We start from the raw sequence: 22,544 nt of genomic DNA, 5'->3' as shown, positions 1-22,544 counted from the left end.
TTAAAACTATATTTTACTTAGTTTGAATATATTAATCTTACTATGCCGTAATATAAATTGAATAATCTTGATTTAATAATAATAATAATAATTGTTATCCTTATTATTATTATTATTATTATTATTATTATTATTATTATTATTATTATTTATTTTTCCTTAGTTTTAGTTTTATTTTCATTGCTTACTAATCTTTAATATGTTATTAACTATTATATTGTATTGTTTCTATGTAATAATAATTATATTGTTACATACGTTAGTTATTTTAAATTAATTATATTAATTGATGTTTATTATCCTTGGTCTAAATGTATAAGGATATTAAGTTATAGTTTTTTATTGACCTTTATAAAGATGAGTTGTTGTTGTTTAATGATAATTATTAAATTGATTGCATTAATGATAATTATTAAATTATTTACACTCATAACATGTATTTTAAAGAAAATAAATTAGCCAATTGATAGTTAAAAATTGTGATTCATATCATTTGACAATTGATTTAGTAGGGAAAATAATTTTTTTTGATGAAATTATTTAAAATATGATTGATAAAAAAAATAAAAATTACCACATTAATAGAATCTCTTCATGTCTTATTGAACAAACATGAAACATATAAAAAACTGAACAATAATAATAATTAAAACTTATAATAACATAACACTAAAATGAAGAAGAAAAAAACAGAAGCGATTCTCGCAATGTTTATTCAATTTCACTAAAATTATTTAAAGAAACAATTAGACCTAAAATCAAAATGTAAATATAAAAAACACTATAAAAGAATTAAACAATTTTTTTTTATCAATGATAAATATAGATTCACATTATACCTTATTAATCTAAAATAGTTAAATTTTTATTATTGACGATGATCGATAGCACACTCAAAGTATCCTTTCACACAAAAAATAAAAAATAAAAGGAATGATGTTATATCAAAATATAGAATACCATAACAATAAAATGAAGAAAAGAAAAATAACAGGAGTGATACTTGCACATAAAGAAATAATGATAAAAGACAGAGAGTAAGATGATATACATAATCAAGTATGGTCTCCAATTTTCACTTTCATTTCCTCACAAAATGTATTGGATAAATGATTGATATAAGAACTTTCTAATAAAAATAATATATTGATTCAAATATTTATTCAATCTCACAAAAATCATTCAAAGAAACAGTTAGATCTAAAATTAAAATATAAATATAAATAACACTGAAAATAAAAATTTAAACAAATGAATTTTTATCAAGTATGAATATAGGTCTACCTTATACCTTATCGATCTAAAAGACCTAAATTTTCAATTTTGATGATGATCAATAACACATTTAAGTATCATTTTTCATATATAAAAATAAAAATAAAGAATGAAAGAAATGATATTATAATAATGGAAAAAAGACAAAAGAAGGTAGAAAGCACATGGTAAGAAAATGGGTGGATATTTACAATCCTTTGAAGTAGGATTTATATAGAAAATGAAATCATCAATTTGATAATGAACGGTGAAAACGATAATATAATTTTAATTATAATCAATGACTATAATTATTATTATTAAAAATAATTTCATTATTAAAAGCTTTAAATAATAGTAAATTTTTATAAAGAACCAAGTGAAAAAAAACAAGAAAGAAACAAATAATGTATCATACTATTTTAATGATTGTTTTCTTATATATAATAATAATATCTTAGACAATTTTAATATATATTGTTTTACAGTATATAATATTATAAATATTTTTAGTTATTTTGTTGAATATATACTTTAATGTATCTTTTTTTAAAAAATAAAATAAAATTAAGCATAGTCAAATATTATTTAATTCACTATTAATGTGAAAATTATTATTTAAAATAGTATCAAAATTGCAAAAATTAGGATTAATACATTTAAATGACTAAGAATAAACTTAATTGAAAATTATATTTGACAAATAAGTTAACTAGAGTTTAGATTTATTTATTTATTTTTACATAAAATTCAATCTTAAAACTCATTTGTCTATATATAACAATTTTCTATTAATATTGTCTAATATGATTCAATAATATTTTAATACATGTACATGTTAAATCTTATTGGTATTTATTGTGTAACTTTAAATAATCTAAAATATAATTAATTTTTTTTATCATTGAACCAAAAAGTTATTTTAGAAACATAATTTAAAATTAAAAAGTATTCTTAACTTGATCATACGATAAATTTTGTAACATATTTTTTTACATATAGCTATTTTTTATATAAAAGTGAAGCTAATAATATTTATTATTTAATTATTACATTTATAGTCTTTTATAAAAATACTTTATAAAATAAATAAAAATAATGTAATTTTTTTATATTTATATTAACTATTAGTTTTCTATCATTAATTTATATTTATCTAATTAGTTCTAATTTAAATAATTAACATGGAATATAAATATTAATAATTATATATATATACACATCTAATTTTATATTTTTATTTTTATATTATATTATAACTTTAAAGTCATGAATTTAATTTATTATTTTTCAGGAAATATAATTTAAAGTAACTAATTATAAAAATAAATAAAATTGTGCATAGATAGTAATGTCAAATTAAATAGTGTAAACTTTTATATTTATTTTATTTAATAATTTTTTCTTCATATTAATTCAATATGTAAAATTAAATATTAAAAATAATTTAAATTATTATTAATGTGAGAAGTTATTTTGAATTAATATAGTGACACAAAATATAAAATGCTCTCCCTCCTTAAAATTATTAATTTTATTAAATTGTATATGATATTAAAAAGTTTACCTTTTATATATTATAAAAGGATAAAACAGACTCTACTCTAACAATGTTGCATATTGTAAAGAAAGGCTTGGATCGCCTATCCCAGAAGTCATGGTAGATGTGAATGCTACTTTTGCTTTTGATGGGAAAGTCTTGCTTCCATACTTGACTATGCCTACAATTCTTGAATACAATGCATGTTTACTGAAATGCAATTGCTAATTATTTTGTTCAATTTGTATCATCCATGACAAACTAAACTTAGAGCAATATATGGTTCCTCTCAACTAATTCTGGGCAGTTGAAAAGATTTAATCTTGCATTATTTGGTGGTACTATAATTGCAGTGTAAGTAATTTGATGAAAAGACAGTTTGTGAAGGAATTCCAAGCAAATATTTCAATCATGTTAATTAGTCTAATAATATGAAAGTTTTTTATATTATAATCCCAACATGATTGTCACATAATTGAAAAGTGTTGACATTTGTAACAATAGTTTTAAAATGATTTATAATTAGATGAGAGGGTTAAATTTTCTAAAACAAATATATTGAAATTAAATTTAAATATAAATCATTAGATTTTTTAACCATAAGCATTATTTATTTATTCTTTTCACTAATAATAAAATATGTGTTTTAGGTTTTATTTTGAATGATAAAAAAATACTTACTTTTGTATTATAAATATATCTATGTGGTTTTAAAATTATTGTGATCTCTACATCTTAAATTAATTCTACTTAAAATTATTTTTTCACATATACCAGAATCAATTGTTCATTATTCATCATAGAATCAATTTTAAATTCATATATAATTTTAAGCAAAAACAATTTGCCTAGACAAGGTGATAGGCCAAAGTCTAATTACAGTTTAGACAAAACTTTAACAAATCTAACCAATCAAACCTGATTCAGAGGTCTAATCCGTCTTCGACAATGTTATAGTAAAAGCATACTAATTCACTGGCTTCGTTAAAGTTACATAAAAAGGATAAAAAAATTGTATTATTCTCTAACAACCAAAACAATCATTTTATTCATCAGTTCCCCTTTTCCTCTTCCGGATTCCTGCTGTGTTGAGTGATGGTTCTAGATCTAGATCCTCTTCATGTACCCTACGATACCCGTATTTCTTCACCTCCACAGGAAAACCTTTCTTGTCCATTATTTTCACTTTTAATTTCCAGTCTCCAATTCCTATATACGTAGGCGAATAGAATAAGCACAGGTGATCTGATTTGTCTGTGACTACATCTTCATGAACATCCACCGGAATCCAAACGATGCCCATAACAGGATAACCTCGTTCTGTTTCTGGAGGAACCATCTCCAAATCTGTTGAATGAGCTGCGAATACTACACAATAAGCAACGCCAATGCATTTGTCATGCTGCATAAGGGGAGGTGGGTCTATGGTTATTAAGTTGTCCTTGCTCACATGCTGAGTGGTGAACCACCCTTCTATTTCACTTCCTGGAATAACACTACAAATGTATGGATTGGAAAATCCAGGCATTCCTATAGGCCACCACGCAAAATTGCTTTGGTAGTGCGCCTAGTACCACAAACATAGTACAACTGACGTTAGTTCCTGATTCCTATACACAACAAAAAAGAGAAAGAGAGAAGGAGAGGGGAAGGAGCGTACAGACCTGAACAATTTGTATCATCCATGATAAAACCATGCTACTGCAGCCTTCCCTCTCAACTAATTCTGGGCAATTGAACATACTTAATCCCAATGCTCTTGGAAGTTCTACATTTGGTGCTTTAGGCACACTAAATCCCCAAACTGGAAGTTCTACTGCTCTTCCCAGTATTGGTAAGAGGAAAGTGTATGACAAATCAGTTCGTGCAGGGAGCTTAGGAAAATCTTTCAAGTGCTTGCAATGGTCTAATTTTAAATAACGCAGTTTGGAAAGCCCCTTGAGGTCAGGCAGTGCTGCAAAACTGTTTCCTTCTAAATTTAGGATTTCTAAGCAATGTAAATTTCCAATAGCATCGGGGATTTGAACTAAATTGCAGTAACTTAGATCAAGTTGAATCATAGATGGTGGGATAGTTGGCGCGGAAGGCAACAGACAACCAACTGAGTCGTTATGTGCTCTGGAATACCACAAACGTGGAGACCACATAAACCACCTTTTCACTATGGAGGATATTGATTTGGAATCAGTAGAAGCTTCACCTATACACAGCTGCTTCAAAAGCTCTGCATCCCTAGGTTCTTTTAATAACCCGCTATTATACAGTCCTGAACAGCCATATAGACTCAAATATTTAAGTGAATTGAGGCACAATATGCTGTTGGGTAAGCTTACTAGACTTTTACAGTCTTCCAAAATCAAATATTCAAGCTTTCTTAGAAGACCGACGGATGGATTGATATGCTTGAGATGTGTACATCCTTCAAGAGTTAGATGTTGAAGATTTAGGTCCTCTTTGAAATGTGGTAACTCAACAAGACTTGTGCAGTCTTTCAAATTCAAATAAGCCAGCTTTCTTAGAAGACCGATGGATGGATTAATCTTCTTGAGTTTTATGCATCCTTTCAGATCTAGCCACTCAAGATTTAGAGCCTCCCCTAAATCTGGCAACTCGATTAGATTTTTGGAATGAGAGAGAACCAAACGTCTCAAATTGTGTAGAGGCTGCAGTGAAGGGTCAATAGTAGGAGACAAGAGTTAATAATGACACTTAAGCTTTCTTTTGATTCTTTAATTAATCTGAGGAAAAGGAATAAGATAAGAGAGTTTGTATGTATTTGTTCATTTAAAGAAAAACATAATAGAAAAAGCTAGAATAATAATTTACACTACCTTTCTATCTTTCCACAGATGTTTGATGTTGCTGTATTCCAGGCACAACTCAACTAGTTTGTTTGGCTGAAAACTTTTAGGCAAACATACGAAAGGATATTTATCCCAAGTAATATATCCTAATTCATCAGAAAGATGATTGAGGCTTCCAGAAGAAGTCACACCCCAAAGTTTGAGCAACTTAAGGTGACTCATTTTCGATAAAGCATCGACCCTTATTTCATGAAACCCCTCATCATCTGATTCATAATCAACAGCGATGGCTTCAAGTTTCTCTGCTGCCTACAACATTGTAAAGGGAAAAGAAAATTTCAGAACTTTTGAAGTTTTTATATATTCTAGAGCACTGACAACCTACGATTTTGTACTTAAAAAATTATTTTACCATATTATTTGACATGATTTTATAGAGATCTTGGTACTTCCACAATCTGCTCCAATTGCTTGGCTCTTTAGGTGATTTTTCTCGAACAATGCACCTGCCCAAATCTATCAACAAGCCATGCATTCCAATGATCCCATATTCATTGATTATGAGTGATCTGTCTTGGAGAACTTGTAGGCCATGTTCGGGGTAAAATCCACGAAAATCTAGAATTTCCATTACAGATTTCACATAAAAATTATTGAAGAAGCAAGCAATATCTAGAAATATTTCCTTGTTTGTGTCATCCAACTCATCAAAACTAATTCGCAGCACATCCATAATATCTCTACTTTTTTGTTCTCTTAGCTTAGCCACTGCACTTCTCCACTGTGGGGCATTTAAGCCAAACAAAGATGAGCCCACCGCCTTAATTGCTAAGGGATTGCCTTGAGCTTGTGACAGTATAACATCTGCAAACTCTGCATAACCACTCATAATAAAATTATCTTTGAAAGCATTTTTGCAAAACAACTGAACAGCTTCTTCTCTATCCAACAATGGGACTTGGTAAACATCATCTACCCCATGTGTCCTCAATATATGTTCATCCCTAGATATTATGATGATTCTGCTCCCTCCACCTAGGCATTCGCGTAATAGAGAGTCTCTGTTCCCTGTAAACATCTGTAGTTGTCTTTCATTAACAACTTCATCAAAAACTACAAGTGCCTTTGCATTTTGTAGCCTCTTCCATGCCAAACATGTTCCTTGGGAAACATCATAAATCTCTAGATTTTTTTCATTTAGACACTGAGAAAGTAACTGTTTTTGTACACCTAATCTACCAGAATCTTGATAAATTTTGCTTACATCATCAACAAGACAATGAACATCAAATTGATCAGAGATTCTTTCATACAAAGCACGAGCAAGCTCAGTCTTTCCTATTCCACTCATGCCACTAATTCCAACAACTCGAACATCATTAACAGACCCCAAACGCAAACACTTTACTAATTCTTCAACACGAGATTCCATCCCAACTAGATTATCTTTCGGAAGACTTGAAAATTTGGAACCCAATTTTTTTATTATGGTTTGAACAATTTTTTCAATCTCTGCATTTTGTGACCTGGAAATATAAAGAAAATGAAGGATGCCAAATCATCACCTCAGGTGAAGCAAAACAGAATGTACATATATAGGACAAGATAACAACAAAACAAAGAGTATTTTTTGACTTTTAAAATACTAAGTTCATTAAGCATGCATAAATATGAACCCAATATACATGATACCTCTCTTAACTCTACTGTAGAGAGAGACAGTAAGTTTAGAAAACAAAATGAGAGAGGATTACTTATCTCGGATATCCCAACCACCGAGTTCGCCCACTTCTTTCAGGGCTTCTCTCCATGTCTGCACTTCCTTCATCTTCTCTCTGTCTTCTCTGAATCTTTCTTTATATTTGGCAAAGGCTTCCTCATAAGATCCACTCAGTTTTCGCACGTCTGATGGATCAACATCATAAAAAATAGGCAGAACACTTCCTGGCGATGTTTGAGTGCAATTGCAGATATGTGTTAGTTCACGCAAGCACCAAGTTGAAGAAGCATAGTTCTTTGAGAAGACCACAACGAAAATGCGAGACACTTCAATGGCTTGTAGCAGCTCGGGTGCTATGGATTCGCCTTTCCTGAGATCTTCATTATCTTTGAAGACATCGATGCCTTTGCTTTCGAGACTTCCAAGGAGAAACGAAGTGATGTTGTTACGCGTGTCTTCACCGCGGAAGCTGACAAACACATCATATGTCCTCATCACGTGAGATGAAGAAGAGCTGCATTGGATGATGGCCTTAGAAACCATTGCAACTGGCAACAGTGGAAGCAAATTAACTTGTTGAGAATGAAGAGTATTAGTGTTAGTGTGAAGTTGCAATAGGGAAACACTAACAGATGTTCCATTTACATAAAGCTATAGTACGGTTGCATCTTATTTTCCCTCTTTGCTTTCTACACTTCTTGGCAACTTCTTTGAAGGAAAAGCTAATATGGTCATGTGTACACTTTCGTGGCAGCTTCTCTCACTTTCCTTTCCACTTGCCTTCTCTCGTACTTACTCTCTTTAAAATGAACACACTTTATCTTTCGTGTTTTTTCTCTGAAAGGTTCTTTTTGTAAAAAGTCATTAACAGTAGAACTTAATGACCGCGTGGAATCTTTCAACTTGAATTGGCAGTACAGCTACGCGTGGAATTTTTTTTGAAGAAATGTAAAGGAAATGCAAAAGAATAAATGCTTAGCAGAGTACATCTATTTTTGCATATATAAAGAAAAGGATTTTTTTTTTTTAACTTTTCCCACACTGGTACAAGTAGCTAGTTCTACACCCGAGAATAGAGTACACAATATTTATAGATGGCAATGATGCTTTAACATGTTTCCTCACACATACCATTCCACTGAAACACAATTACCTTTTGACGTTATGTGGTCACTAGACTTTCAGGATGTTCTTTTTCGTAATTACTACTTTATGCAAAGACCATAGAACTTCACCGCGTGGAATCTTTGAACTTTGTTTCTTCAGCACGTCGGAAAAGTATGACTTGAATTTGCAATACAGCTAGGCCTATCGGCATCAAACAAGCGATACCATAAAAAAATTTTAGGAAGTGTTTGCTTGTGGAAAAACATCTTTTTTACCTTTTACATTATATATAAAATTTAAAAATAAATAAAAAAGTCACAAGATTTATTTTAATTTTATAGCATATATATAACATCAAAATAAAATAGAGTTATTAATTATTTTCTCATTTTTTAAAATTTTGATACCTCAGATGTTTTTTATAATACATGTGGAAGTAAACAAAAAAAAAAAACCCACCAATTCTCCCACACTCTTGGACAAGGTCCATACATGAATTCTTTTTTTTTAGGATTACAAATGAATTCCAATAATATGGAAGTAAACAAAAGGTACCTGTGTTGGAGATTTTCTTCCTTCATCCAAAGAACTAACCGTCTGAGAATTATGTGTAAGAAACGGGTAGCTTCTTGGTTGTAATAGTGAACACAAGGGAGGGTACATCCTTTGTGGTTCGCTTCAAGTAGAGGGTACATCTACTTGGTTGTTCAAAGAGAACAAGGGAGGGTACATCCTTTGTGGCTCTTTGCTTGTAAAGAATTTTTACAAGGAAAGGAAATCTCAAGAGGTTGCTTGAGGACTAGATGTAGGCACGGGTCGTTGCCGAACCAGTATAAAACTTATGTTTGCTTTCTTCTTCCCTACGCTCTTTACTTTTTCGCTGTGCACTTTTTATTTCCGCTTTACTTTTGTCTAAGTTATTGTTTCTGTTCTTTACTTTTTCATAACTTAGTAGTAAAGCCTAATTGAATCTAGTAACATTAAGAAGAATAAATTTTTAATTAGTCAAGACACGTTCGTAATTAATTCAACCCCCCTTTCTTAATTATTCCGAGACCACTTGTTTCAACATGCAGGACCCCACAAATATGTGAAAACAAGCTCAAAGGATTTAGCATACACAGTATTAGAAAGAGAAGAAGGAAGATGATGAGTCTTTCGAATACAACAGTGATTGCAAAAATCTGTTGAACTTTTATTAATGTTTGGAAGATTTCAAAGTTGGAATACAACTTTCATGGCATTAACACTAGGGTGTCCTAGTCTAGAATGCCAAGTGCTAAAAGAAACAGCCATACAAGATGCTGTATTAACAACAGGACTAGCACAAGAAACAAAATTACAAGGAACTGTAGTACAAGAAACAGATTTACAAGAAGCTGCATTATCAACAGCAGTATTACAAGAAGCTGTATTGACAACAGCAGTTTTATTTGAAGGAACAGAATTAAAGACATTGGAAGAACCCTTGAGCTGAGACATGGAAGTAAGCAAAGCTAGGAATTGATAGAGTTCATCACTTCCCACAAGACCTTTATGAAGAACATGTTTAGAATCTGGTGATTTAACAATACAAAAGGATGAGTGAAACTCAAAAAACACATTATTACCTTTGCAGAATTGACTAACACTGATAAGATTCATTGTAATAGAGGGAACAATCAATAGATTACTCAGAACAAGAGAAAATTGAGGATTAAGAGGAGAGGAAAAGGATGAAACACCTGAGGAATTAATATTCAAACCTTAATCATTCCCAATGGTGATTTGATCAGGGCCCTCAAAGGGAGTTACTTGCTGAATATTTTGTGACATGTTAGTCACATGGTGAGAAGCATCAGAATCAGGGTACCAATTCTGAGTTGGCACTGCAGAAGAGCTGGCCAAAAACACTTGTGGAGGATGGGATTGTTGATTGGTCTGAGGTGCTGACTGAAGATAGGTGTACTGAGGTTGAACAGGTTGGACATATCCATACTGAGGTGAGGAAACCACATACTGAACTGGCTGAGCTTGTTGTACTTAGTGAAGGCAAAACAGGTGTCCACTGAAAAGTTTAAGCTGTAGCAGTTTGGGTCTGAGCAGGGGCAAGTGAAGCAGGTGGAGGAAGAGTAGGAACATAGTTTTCTTCCAACCTATGATAGCAGAACGATGCACCATGTCCAAATTTATAGCAAATTTGACACTGTACATCAGCAAAGCAATCACAACCACCACACCCACGGCCTGAGGTGCGACCACCACGATTATTCCGACCAAAGTTCCGACCACCACGACCATTGAAAAATCGATTTCCACTGTAATCATAAGTGGAATTGTCACCAGAAGAGGGCTGAGTAGTCAAATTGACTTGAACCTGTGAAGTAGGGTTCACAGATTGTGCAGGATTTGGATTAATTGTAGAGGTGCCAGAAGCGAGATTGATTGAACCTAAAGCTCACTTTCTGGACCTTTGGATGCGTACTTCATGCTCTAACAGAATTGTTCCAACCTCATCAACTGAAAGAGGATCAAAACGAGTACTAATAACAGAGATAGAAGACTCATACTCATCAGAAAGTCCAGCAAGAACCAAATTCAAATGTTCAAACGCAGGCAACAATTCACCAATAGAAGTGAGTTCATTAACAAGATTCTGAACATGGAAAAGATAATCAGTAATGGAGCAATTATCAAGAGCGAGACTTCGAAGTTCATTTAGAAGCTGTCGAACACGAGCTCAAGTGAGCGACTGAAAATGTGATTGAATGCGATCTCATAGCTACCACAAAGACTTGCAACCATCCACACGAGAAGGCATGTTGCCGAAGATGGTGGACTAAAGCCAAGCTAGAAGAAATTGGTCCTGTTCCTCCCAAGCATTATACACATCGGTAACTTTGTCAGAATCACAATTTTCGACAGCAGCATATTTCTGCGGAATAATCGGCTTAACAAGAAAGCGTTGAAGATGATGACTCTTGATCACAGGTTCAACTTGTTGAATCGAAGATAATTTTTGGCATTCAATTTTTGAGAAATCGAGTGCGCAAAGGACTTTGAAGCACTTGCCGTCAATACAGTTGCCGTCTGAGTAGGAGGTGGAGGGAGCAAGGAGGAGAGATCAGAGTTGCAGAAGCCATGAACAAAGGTTTTGTATCAACCTAAGCTCTAAATACCATAAAGAGGTTGAGAGATTTTGATAGAGAAGAAGAGATTGAGATTGAAGGAGATAGATATTATTCAACCCAACTAATAACAGATTACAGATTGAAATATATAGCAGTTAACAAAACTGACAACAATAAACTAACTACTGACTACAGTAGTTAGACTAAACTAACAGCTAAGAAGTAAAAAACTACTTCAAGTAATGTATACTCCTTATAGCAGTGGTAAGGAAGTTGATGAATTCGTTCTCTTTGAGGATGAAGTTGTTTTTAAGGGAAAAATTCAGAGTTGTTGTCTCTATTGAAAATAATATTCAAATATTTTGTATTTATTGAATAGTGGTTTATAGGCAAGTCATCAAATTTAGAGGTACAAAATCTCGTAAGTCAAACTCTGGTGTCATTCAAACACACAGATTCAGCAGCTCTATGTCTCTCCTTTCTTTCAACATGGTATATAGACCCTAAGAGGCTGTTGCCTACTGCCCACCACCTGCCACCCACCACCACACACTATGGATTAGTAGTGAAGGGTACAAGGACCAGCTTACCACTACCACCAATTTTGTGACAGTGGTAGATAGTGGCATTGTGCCAAATGGAAGAAGACTGATGCACTACTGTGTAGTGTCATCAAGTCCTACCCTCTATCCTTCCATAAACCAATTTTCCACCCTCATTTTAGAGGGAAAATTACATAGGAGATTATCAATGTTAAAAGTTACAATAACCATTTGACAAGAACACTAGACAAAAGACAATATAACGACTTAAAAATAAGAGTTTATGCCCAATTTCAAGTCATGCCTTACTGTTAAGATTAAGCTACCTTCATTATATCCTCTTCCTTTTCACAATTCCGAATCAAATAGGAGAAAGTCTGAGAATCAGGTTTTACATTGGCACCTCGCATTTTCTTAAGGACCCTCAACACTCCACTGATGTTCTTCTACAAAATATCAAAAACAGTGAGAAAAGGAATGCATTATTTGTGTTAAAATAGGAGAAAACAGAGGTATAATGGACTTAAAACTGTGTTAGAGTACATAATGGTCACTACAATAAATACTAATAATAAATGTATATTATTAGAGTTTGAAACAAAATCAATATTTTTACTTAATAATGAAGAGAAAAAAAGTTCAAAAATAGTATATCCATAAAAGATAAAATGTCCATGCCATCTACATTTTGAAGCCTCTAGCATGCACGTCAAGAGGCTATTTTAACTTATTGTCAAAAATGACAAAAACTGCATCATAGCATTGTACATGTTTGACTGAGAATAGACTTATCCTAAAAATTCAAGAATGTCACCTCTCGAAAATATCCTGCCATTATAGCATTGTACATGTTTGTTGTAGGCTTGAAATTCATATCCTCTAAGTCAGCAATCATCCTGAATGCACCTTCAAACTGCATTAAGAAAATTAATACATAATAAGTTTGCTGCATATTTCACATGTTGATACCAATGTCAGACAGAAAATTTAAATTCCTAACTAAAAGGAGTTTTTTTCTAATTTCTATTACCTCTTGTACCCTAGAGCATTTTTCAAGGGAAGTCAGTCAATCAATGATGTTCATCGGTTTTACTTTTAAGAATGTATGTTTGGTTTCACGGTGGGAAGTATCAGAATTAATTTTGCCAACAGTCAAACAAGATTTCTGTAAAATTATAGATGTTTGGTCATTGTTAGGTTCATAAAATTGATTTTGCCTCCAAACCTTGGTTTGATTAGAAGTGATAAAATGTGTGTTAGGTTGAAAAATTTACAAGTTTTGTAGCAAACTTGCTTTCAAGGTAATGTGAGTGGATACTCTGTAAGTTAACTCTACTAGTTAGAGTTAACCCCTAGTTAGTTAGTACAGCTGTAAGTTAGTTACATAGTTAGAATCTCTACTCCGTAAATATCTGTTAGTGCTCAGAGATTCGTTTGAGCCAATTGTATTTTCTCTTATGACATCAATAATATTAGTTTATCAACATGTAAAAACATCCAAACATACATCATTTCACTTCAAAATCAATTTTAAACAAAATTATTTTAATTCTAAATCAATTAGCAAATGTTCACCCAAAATGGCACTACATATTTTGGAAGTTAATTGACTATTAGGTCATTCGTCTTAAGGAGTGGTTTTAGGAAGTATATTATGTGCTGATAAAAAAAAAGGAAGTATATTATGTGAATATTCAATACCGGTTAACATAAAAAATATATACCAGATAATAGAATTTCCTCTGCTTTTACATGACAACATTGCAGAACACATATGTATGCAACCATGTAAAAAAAAAATACAACTTACGTCTTTCATCCTCACGAAAAAGTGTACCAAACACCTGCATATTTCACCATTCAACTCCAAATGATAGTGACATATTATGGAATAGATTTGATGGACCTTGATGTTTAGTCAAGCATGGAAGAAAAGAAAAAATAGAAATCAGTATAATATGAAGAATAAGGGTTTAAACTTTAGAGAAATTAAAAACTATCACAGTTAATTAAAGCATAAAAAAATGAAGCCTGCTCTACTTTAAGTATGAAATTTCATGAAAATACAGAAATGGCAAAAGGAAGATAAACTTAATTATGTAATTCTAATCGAAATCCGGATATAATGAAGGCTTTTCTTGCCCAATAACCATTTTTCCCATACCACGTCGTATAAATCAAAAATCCTAAGTCTTTGACAAGTAATGTAAAATATTGGTTGGTCATTTCTATGTAACCTCACAATTTTAGATGACTGACCAACATGGGTCAAATTTTATGAAAATTGGGAATTAATGTTGTAAATGAAACATTTCCTTATAAAACTAGAGACCAGATGAATGGGTTATTATGTAAATTGTCAAAAACGAAGAAACGGGGGAGCTGTAGTAAGGACTAAGGAAGATGTAGTATACCAGAACATATTCATAAGATTCCTCACAGATTTGTAATATGTACTGTAACACCTCAGTTGACAAGGTAAATCCAGCTTCACACATTTTTTCAACAATATCAAGAGCTACGCCCACCTGCATTGAAAATAAAAGGAAAATAATTTAATTAAAATACAGCCATGCTAGACAGAGGTATATGAATAAAATATTTGTTTCATAAATTATAAAATAAATGGTACAACAAATCAAACTCATTGAGATCTATTAGAATTGAAAATAGACTGGTCTAACTCAATCTCAAAAGTTAATTCAAACTGAGAAGATTGTGTCAGATACGGTAGGGGCTAGATGAAACTTTGCAATCCATGGCCTTCAGTTACTGCTTTAACTTGTTTCCATATTTTTAGAATTCGAAGAGAGAAACTGAAAATGTTCTTGTAATTGCATTATTGTGAGTGAGTTTATAGAGAGGAGTATTCGTACACTTATGACTAATTCCCTTCATACTCCAATGTCTAATTATAAATAATACGCATGTGTACCTCTGAGACAACATTTAAAAATAATCTCTGTAGGCGTAAACCACAGAATTTCTCTGCACACCTAAAACATAGGCCATTGCTTTATTGTCCATCAGCTATTAGTATGTTTACACCTAAAGCATATTCTGATAAAATATAACTGCTAATGACAGTTATTATTACACATATTCTGATAATAAATAATAAATTACTACTATTACTTTCTACCAATAACTTTCATAACTGGTCCTAACTCTCGGTTATCATCAAAAAGAGATCAGGATAGCATAATTTTCAGACCAATGATTAACCTTTTTCAAATGTCTTCTACTTCTCTATCCAGTTGAAGTAAGTGAGTGGTAAAAAGGGGATGTAAAATTACTTTGTGAAAATAGACCAACCTCTCCACTCTCTAGCAATAACAAAATAAAGGGAAAAAAAAAACCAATCACACAGTTGGAGCATGAACCAGCTCTATGTCCTGTTCAAATTTTATCATGTTAAATAAAAATTTTACCAGGCTAAATCAATCAAACCATGATCCAGAGGCATCACCAATTGAATCTTGGATTTAGTTTTCAAAACATTGCAGTAAACAGGGTGTTGGGTTATGTCACTTTCTCTTATTCTGTTTTTTCTTATAAATACAAATCCTTGAGACTAGCCAAGCTTTCAAAAGTCAATGGACAAGGCAATGGCTGTGATCCTGAAATATTTCCTATCAGTCAGGATAAATGTCAGTAATAGAAAAGGAAGCAGCAGAAAGGTAACTTATGGCGGGGGAAAGTAAAAGAATTGAAGAAAATTTTAATATGTGATAAATTGTTTGGATAAAATTTAAGTAATTAGTGCGAATAATAAACAGATTACTATTTCCATTTGTCCAATTTTAGACTTTGGTTAGGCAAGTGATGGATGTATGGAGCAGGTTTGAGTGTTCTGTAAAGGCTCTTAAGAGATCACTCAGTACTCATCTTATAATCATTTTCCTTGCTATTTTCTTCTCTTTTTTCCTTCTCGTGAACAAGGTTCTTGCAACCAATTGATAACCATAATATGACTATATGAGGATGAATAAAAAGAGAGTTATACCTTCTCTAATCCACAGCAATGCAAAATGAGTTTTTCATATGATGAGGTTGAAGGCAACAGTTCCAATAATTCATGCAAATTCTTGACTTTTAGGATGATATCTTCTACCTTCCACATTACCAAACAACACACATGAAAACACCCAAAAAAAAATCATTTTTCATAACATACAACTACTTTAGGCCAATATTATTCCAAATAACAAAAAAAAAAAAAAACCTTGCAGGCATCTCTTGACTGTGGTCAAAATTATATCAACATTATGTACTTTTATAATATACAGACATGATGGTTTAAAACGTCATGGCAGTAGAAGGATTAAAGCAGTTCCTGCTCAAAATAAGGCCACTAGTAATCCACGAAGCTTTGAGAAACTTAAAATGGAATATGCATCACAAACCACTTAAAGAATCTTGGATTATCAATGACAAAAGCTAAAGATAAAAAATATCTTAAAATATGTTAGTATTGATGGAAAATAATATAAAAGGGAGGGTGTGGCTACACAGATGAGAAGCTGGAGAGCAAGTTAATTTATCACATAGTAAACAAGCAATATAAAAAGATACAAAACAAATAAGTGGGGCAAAACTTCTGAATGTAATGAACCAAATTAAATAGAGCAGAAGAGCAAGAAGTATAGTACAAACAATTTTACCATGTGTTAGTATTATAAGAAATAAATATAAACTTAAGGTTTAATTATTCATTTGAGATATTAGATAAGGTGAAAAGAAATTACATAAAATTAGAGATGCAAAACCATGGACCTCCACCTTTTTGTACGGAAATCTTGATGGCATCAAGGAACAAATTCCATAGTCTTATGCCATGCCAATAACCAACTCTCACAAAAGCTCAAGCTATTAGGCGGTTTCATGAGTATGATATGCAAGATGAATAGTTTCAATCCTAACCCATGTTTATGAGAATTCCTGTTCAGTCAATCCCCCTGTATGCCTGTTCTATTTGCAACAACTTCAAATAGTATGGCATTCACCAAAAAAAAAACTTCAAATAGTATGGCGTCTAAATGATCCTTTTTGTTTTGCATGCAAAATCAATCATAAAGCAATTATCCATAAAATACATGCAAAGTTGCTAACATAAACTAGCAAGCTGGAATTCAAGCATCATCCATTGTGATTGAAGTTTCAACATTAAATGTAAGATTAGAAACATAATTCTAGGAAGAAGCAAACTGTAGACAGGCAGGACATCCCAGTATCACATAGCATCAAGAACATTTACCAGTAGCATTCATGAGAAGTTCCTCACCACTAAATTTGGAATGCTAACAGCATAACTAACAACGAAGTTTGAAATATTATCTGCATCATGATCTGCATTACATAAGAACCACTCATTAAAATACTTGCATTTAAAGGGAAGATAATACTTGATCCTTCCAAAGGGGAACAGATTTTCAACATCCATTACTATTCTAGATAAAATATTGGCAAAGATAAGACATTCTTCATGGCTATGAAATAGATTCTAGGAGCCCACATTTATATCAGACCCCTATTTGGGGGTAGGTTTGATCTTCTAGTTCCAAACACTAAGCTTTGCGTGACATTTACGATTAGAACAATTCCGCATGACAATTCCTTTGAATTACAAAATAAATGAATTAAACCCCACACGATTCCTTAAATATAACAATCAAAAAGGAAAAAAATTAGTAAAACAAGTTTGCCTCTCTTGTTAATCTTTTTTCATCCTTAAGGGATTTGAAGCTCCAAATGTCACTCACCAGCCACCACTGTAGGATGTAACAAAAGTTTTGTTGGAGAACAAGTCCAACATTGATGGGTTAGAAACAAGTTGTGGGGTATATAAGCAAGAGTGTCATGAGTCCAAAGTGTCTAGGCATTTTGGACAAACAGATCACCCAAGCTAAGTCTACCAACACACACTCTCATTCTTGGACAAGGGCCCACACACAAATTCAAATTTGGTATCAAAGCGCCAAAGCCTATATCCAAAGAAAAATCAAAAGCCCAAAACAGAGAGAGGGAGGCAAAAATAATATTATAAGGCGAAGGCCCAAATAAAAAGGGTCAAACCAAATAAAAAAGACGGGGCAAAATAATAAAAACAGGCCCGAGGCTTCTAAAACTCAAGAACAAGAGCACAAGCCCAGGCAATAAATGAAAGTAAGATCTGTGGTCTCTAAAGCCCAAACTTGAAGTACAAACCCATACTAGTAATTGAAGATAGGTCACAACTAGACCAAGTCAGTCAGACTTTATAACAGTGTTTTACTGTAATGTTGTGTTTCAGAGTAGACCACACCTCATGTTTATTTATAATATGGAAAAGGAATCAGTATTGATTACAAAATAAATCAATTACTGATTAATAAGAAATAGAATAACTACTAATAAATACAATATCAAGACATAATCTCACAGACTTGAAGGTGAGCCCTGGAGAACAAGTTCCAAATTGGTGGGTTAGAAACAAGTTAAGGGGTATATAAGCAAAAAGGGCATGAGTCCAAAGTACTGCCAAGGCACTTCGGAACAAAAAGCCCATTCAAGCTAAGCTCACTAACACAAACTGTCCCTCATTCTTGGACAAGGACCCACGCACAAATGCTAATAAGTTTGACATTTGGCAAAGCTTGATAATTGATCTGGCCACCAAGTCCAATGCACTTCTGTTATACACTCTCCATCTCTCCTCTGACTTATTTATCTATGTTGATTCTTCCCTCTAAGGGTGTAATTGGTTTAGAGGATGGAAATAGAAGAGAAATTTTTTAATTAAGTAGAGTGTAAAAGGTGTGGGTCCCACAAAAAAGGTAAAAAATTTATCTCAAATATTTCTCTCCTCTCTACCAAACACACCATTAATGAATCATGAACTCACAATAAATCTTCCTGCATGTTGAAAATCAATTGTTTTTTGGTTATTGAGAATATTGGTTTAGCCCACTGCCCCCGCCTTGCCCTTTGAACACCAACCCATTCCCACATCTCTCCATCTTGTTTCCCCTTTGTTCACTCCCTCTATACACTATCCTCCCTACAAGAATGCACCAATGTGTCCAACCCCCTATATTGGGAAAAACCCAACTCCCACATTAGTTAAAAATAAGGTCAAGATAGAATATATAAGTGACAGGCAACCCTCATCCTACGAACTAGTTTTTGGGATTGAGTTAGGCTTAAAACCCACATTCTAGATGGTATCAGAGCCTATCATAGATCCATAAAACGGGTCACTCACCATGTCATCCACGCACCAAGTCAAAAAAGTGTTGGGCATGAGGGGGTGTATTGGAAAAAATCCAAGTTTTACGCTGACTAGAAATAAGGCCAAGATAAAATATATAAGTGGGGGTCAACCCTTACCCTAGAGCTAACTTTTGGGGTTGAATTAGGTCTAAAACCCACATTCTAGACCCTCTCCCTTTACCACTCTTTTACCTACTTTGGTCTTCACTTCATTGTTGCTGTTGAGTACCATGACTTCCACATTTCCTCTTCCTCTTCCCCATTATCTAGGATTTTGAACTCTAGGTAGTTATGGCTTCACATGAAACACATATGACCAAATTTAAGCAAATCTTTTCAGAAAGGTGATAAAAGGGGTTTTCTAAAGCATGTGTTTTTATATGGAGAATTTCTTGAGGTACAGTACAGGGATACGGTTGTTTTAATGTTTTTCAACAAGAATTAGACCTGACTTGGGAAACGATATATACTGGATCTATACCCAAACTGTGTTACAATATCTTGGAGTCAGATTCCTATTGTGAGCTTACCATATTTCAAATAAATAAATGAAAAGTTAATTTTAAATGAAAGAATAAGAAAAAAAAATAAGATTGCCGTTATGATGAATAAAAATTATTTTTTGAATTGAGAATAATATTTCAATATTTTTTCAAAAGCTTCAATACTGTGAAAACTGAAACTTGATTATGAATATAGTGTAATTGTATTTTAACTCTTACTATGCAGTCCAAACATTAAAACTACAATTTTAAACTAATTTCAATTTCTATTATAATTAAAATTGCATTTACAATTTTACATAATAATGATGATGATGATGATGATGATGATCATTTTACAAACCAGATAGAACCCACCAAATATATGTAAATCCCAGGACAAACAGTTGAAATATTAAGCGGAAAACATATATTTAAAAAATGTCTTCCTTTTAAAAAAGAACAGTGCACCACCTCTAATATCATCTGCAATGATGCTTAGATAAGAAAATAAGATCATAATCATACCACGTGCTCTCAAATCCAAAAGTAAATCGTCCGCAACAGATTCCAGCTGGAACCTGCCTAATGATTGGAATATATCAGCAATAGATTTTTCAGATGAAAGCTCTGTGATGTCTATATTCTTCACCACATCCAAAATCTGCATTTTCCTATCACTTTCCCAAAGAGCCATCAAGTAACTTTCTGCAAAAAAGAATTGAATTGGCCTGAGTTTCATGCACCACATGAATTCAGTTTTCTTACCGTGTTTCTAACATGGCTAAGACATGAATTAGAAAAAAAAAAATTAATTGCAATAGAAAGGCACAAAACATCTACTTCCAAAGCAGTTATCCATTTAGATCATGTCACTTAGTTTTTCCTAGTAGTACATGAAATGAAGAACAATGTATTATGGAAGGCATCATCATTGTCCCTACGTGAAAAAGTAAAGCAACTCATGAATTTCTTACAAGTTCCTGTTAAACCCTGCACTGGATTTTCAAAGTTGGACGAAACAAATCATGAAATATTGTTGCACATGAATAATTGATTCACCAACCTCGTAAAGCAGATGTGTCTTCACTAGTTTCGACTGTAATATATTCACAAATATCCTGGATCATTTCTTCATCGCCAACTCTTAACCACAGCAACATTTCGTAGTAACCCAATTGTGAAGCTGAACTAGGGTTCTCAGCTTTGATAATATCAGTGAAAAGTTGTATCAACTAAATACCGAAGAAGTGGACCATATGTTTTCTCTTCTAGTGGATACCCAAGATCCCTCATTGATTTGAAAAGGTGAAAAGCCTTACTCATTTCTCTTACACCAATGAATTCATCGTCAGTTGCCCTTGCCTTCTTTATGCACATTTTTATCAATGCATTGTACTCTTTCACACCCGTTTCTCGACCCAAGTGACCAAACACATAAACGGTCTTTCCCGCTCCTAGTTTATCTGCACACATTTTAATTAACCTGTCAAAACGGTCATCACTCGTGCATTTAAAAATCCACTTTTGTTTCCTCTCACGCGCTACCTCCTTCCGTTTCACCCACAATTTACCATGAGACAGGCCCGGTATCCACGGTATATCTACAGCTCTTTGCCTTTTCTCGTCATCATCATCAATTTCCTCTGAAGCAGACCTCTTGTCTTCTTTAGCTGCGAAAAGAAAAAATAGCACATACCCAGCATTGATATAAGACAACAACAACATAAGCCAAGAAGGCACATTTCAATTCCCTAGTCTCCTCCACATCGTCCAAAGAAAAACATAAGACTTGTACTCTGACAGTAATTTTAACAAACACTTACAGCACCATATATCAGAAAGCTCTTTAGTATCCTCACTTTCTTCAATCGAATCCCCTGCACAAAAACATTGAAAAGACAACATCATTACACGCCCAAATACCCCAACAAGACACCAAAGTAGCCACTAAGGAAACAAAACAACGAAGCCAGCGCATTTGCCAGCACAAACCCCAACATTGTTCTAGCTCATTTAGCACCAAAAACCAAAACCCATTAACGCAACAGAACTCCTCTACCAAATTTAACGTAAATGAAAACATGGGAATACGTAAAAATGGAAACTTCGAAAAGGGTAACCTTGCGAAGTGTCACGAGCAAGGTCGAGTTCTGATTCAGGAGAAGGTTTTGTGGAGGGGACAACGATGGTGTTGCGTTTGCAGGTTAACACCTCCGAGAGTAAGAGGTTGCTGAGGGTGCATAGGTTTCTTACAGTGGGGGCGCGCATCTAAGCTCTGCAACAAGGTCGCAAATAATGACTGAGAGCTTGTTTATTTTTCGGCTTAGTTTTTCGTTTTTCAGTTACTGAATGGAATGGTTTGTTTCGTTCTTAAGATGCGTTTTGGGTTGGTTAGCAAAAGTTGAACTTGGAAATGGAATAACGGAAGAATGTGTCTAACTAGTACCGCATAAGAAGGAAGAATGTAAATATGTTGAAGAATAGCTCAATGGCATCTACTATCCACTAATCTACTAATGAATATAAGAATTCAAACCCCTATTTATATTACTTTCTTTACCCCTTTTAATTTAACGACACCTGTTATTTTTTTTAGATATATAAATATAAGATTTCAAACTCCTATGGATATTACTTTCTTGACCCCTTTTAATTTAATGACACCATATTATTTTTTTAGGATATATTGATCTTTTAACTAGATATTCCTCAAAGCAATAAACAAAAAAAA

The 22,544-nt window shown here is 32.9% G+C and overlaps 1 protein-coding gene and 1 pseudogene across 2 annotated transcripts; both read right to left on the bottom strand.

Annotated features, from left to right (window-relative positions):
* Positions 1-3,587: 3,587 nt before the first annotated feature.
* On the bottom strand, positions 3,588-8,569 carry LOC114379187 (TMV resistance protein N-like). Of its 2 annotated transcripts, XM_028337788.1 has the most exons (6): positions 8,472-8,569; positions 7,353-7,866; positions 6,011-7,124; positions 5,626-5,907; positions 4,459-5,457; positions 3,588-4,361 (listed from the first exon to the last, which is right to left on the bottom strand). In XM_028337788.1, exons 2-6 carry the CDS (start codon positions 7,859-7,861, stop codon positions 3,840-3,842), a joined length of 3,426 nt encoding a protein of 1,141 aa, XP_028193589.1. In that variant the 5' UTR covers positions 7,862-7,866; positions 8,472-8,569; the 3' UTR covers positions 3,588-3,839. The 2 variants fall into 2 exon arrangements, with proteins under 2 accessions (XP_028193589.1, XP_028193588.1); XM_028337787.1 differs by lacking the exon at positions 8,472-8,569 and having other exon boundaries at positions 7,353-8,392.
* On the bottom strand, positions 8,472-22,307 carry LOC114379188 (annotated as a pseudogene).
* Between the last annotated feature and the right edge of the window lie 237 nt (positions 22,308-22,544).

This window comes from Glycine soja, chromosome 12 (assembly GCF_004193775.1).
Source record: "Glycine soja cultivar W05 chromosome 12, ASM419377v2, whole genome shotgun sequence".
Classification (NCBI taxonomy): domain Eukaryota; kingdom Viridiplantae; phylum Streptophyta; class Magnoliopsida; order Fabales; family Fabaceae; genus Glycine; species Glycine soja.
The sequence above is the reverse complement of the archived record's forward strand: the minus strand, read 5'-3'. Positions and strand labels throughout refer to the sequence as shown.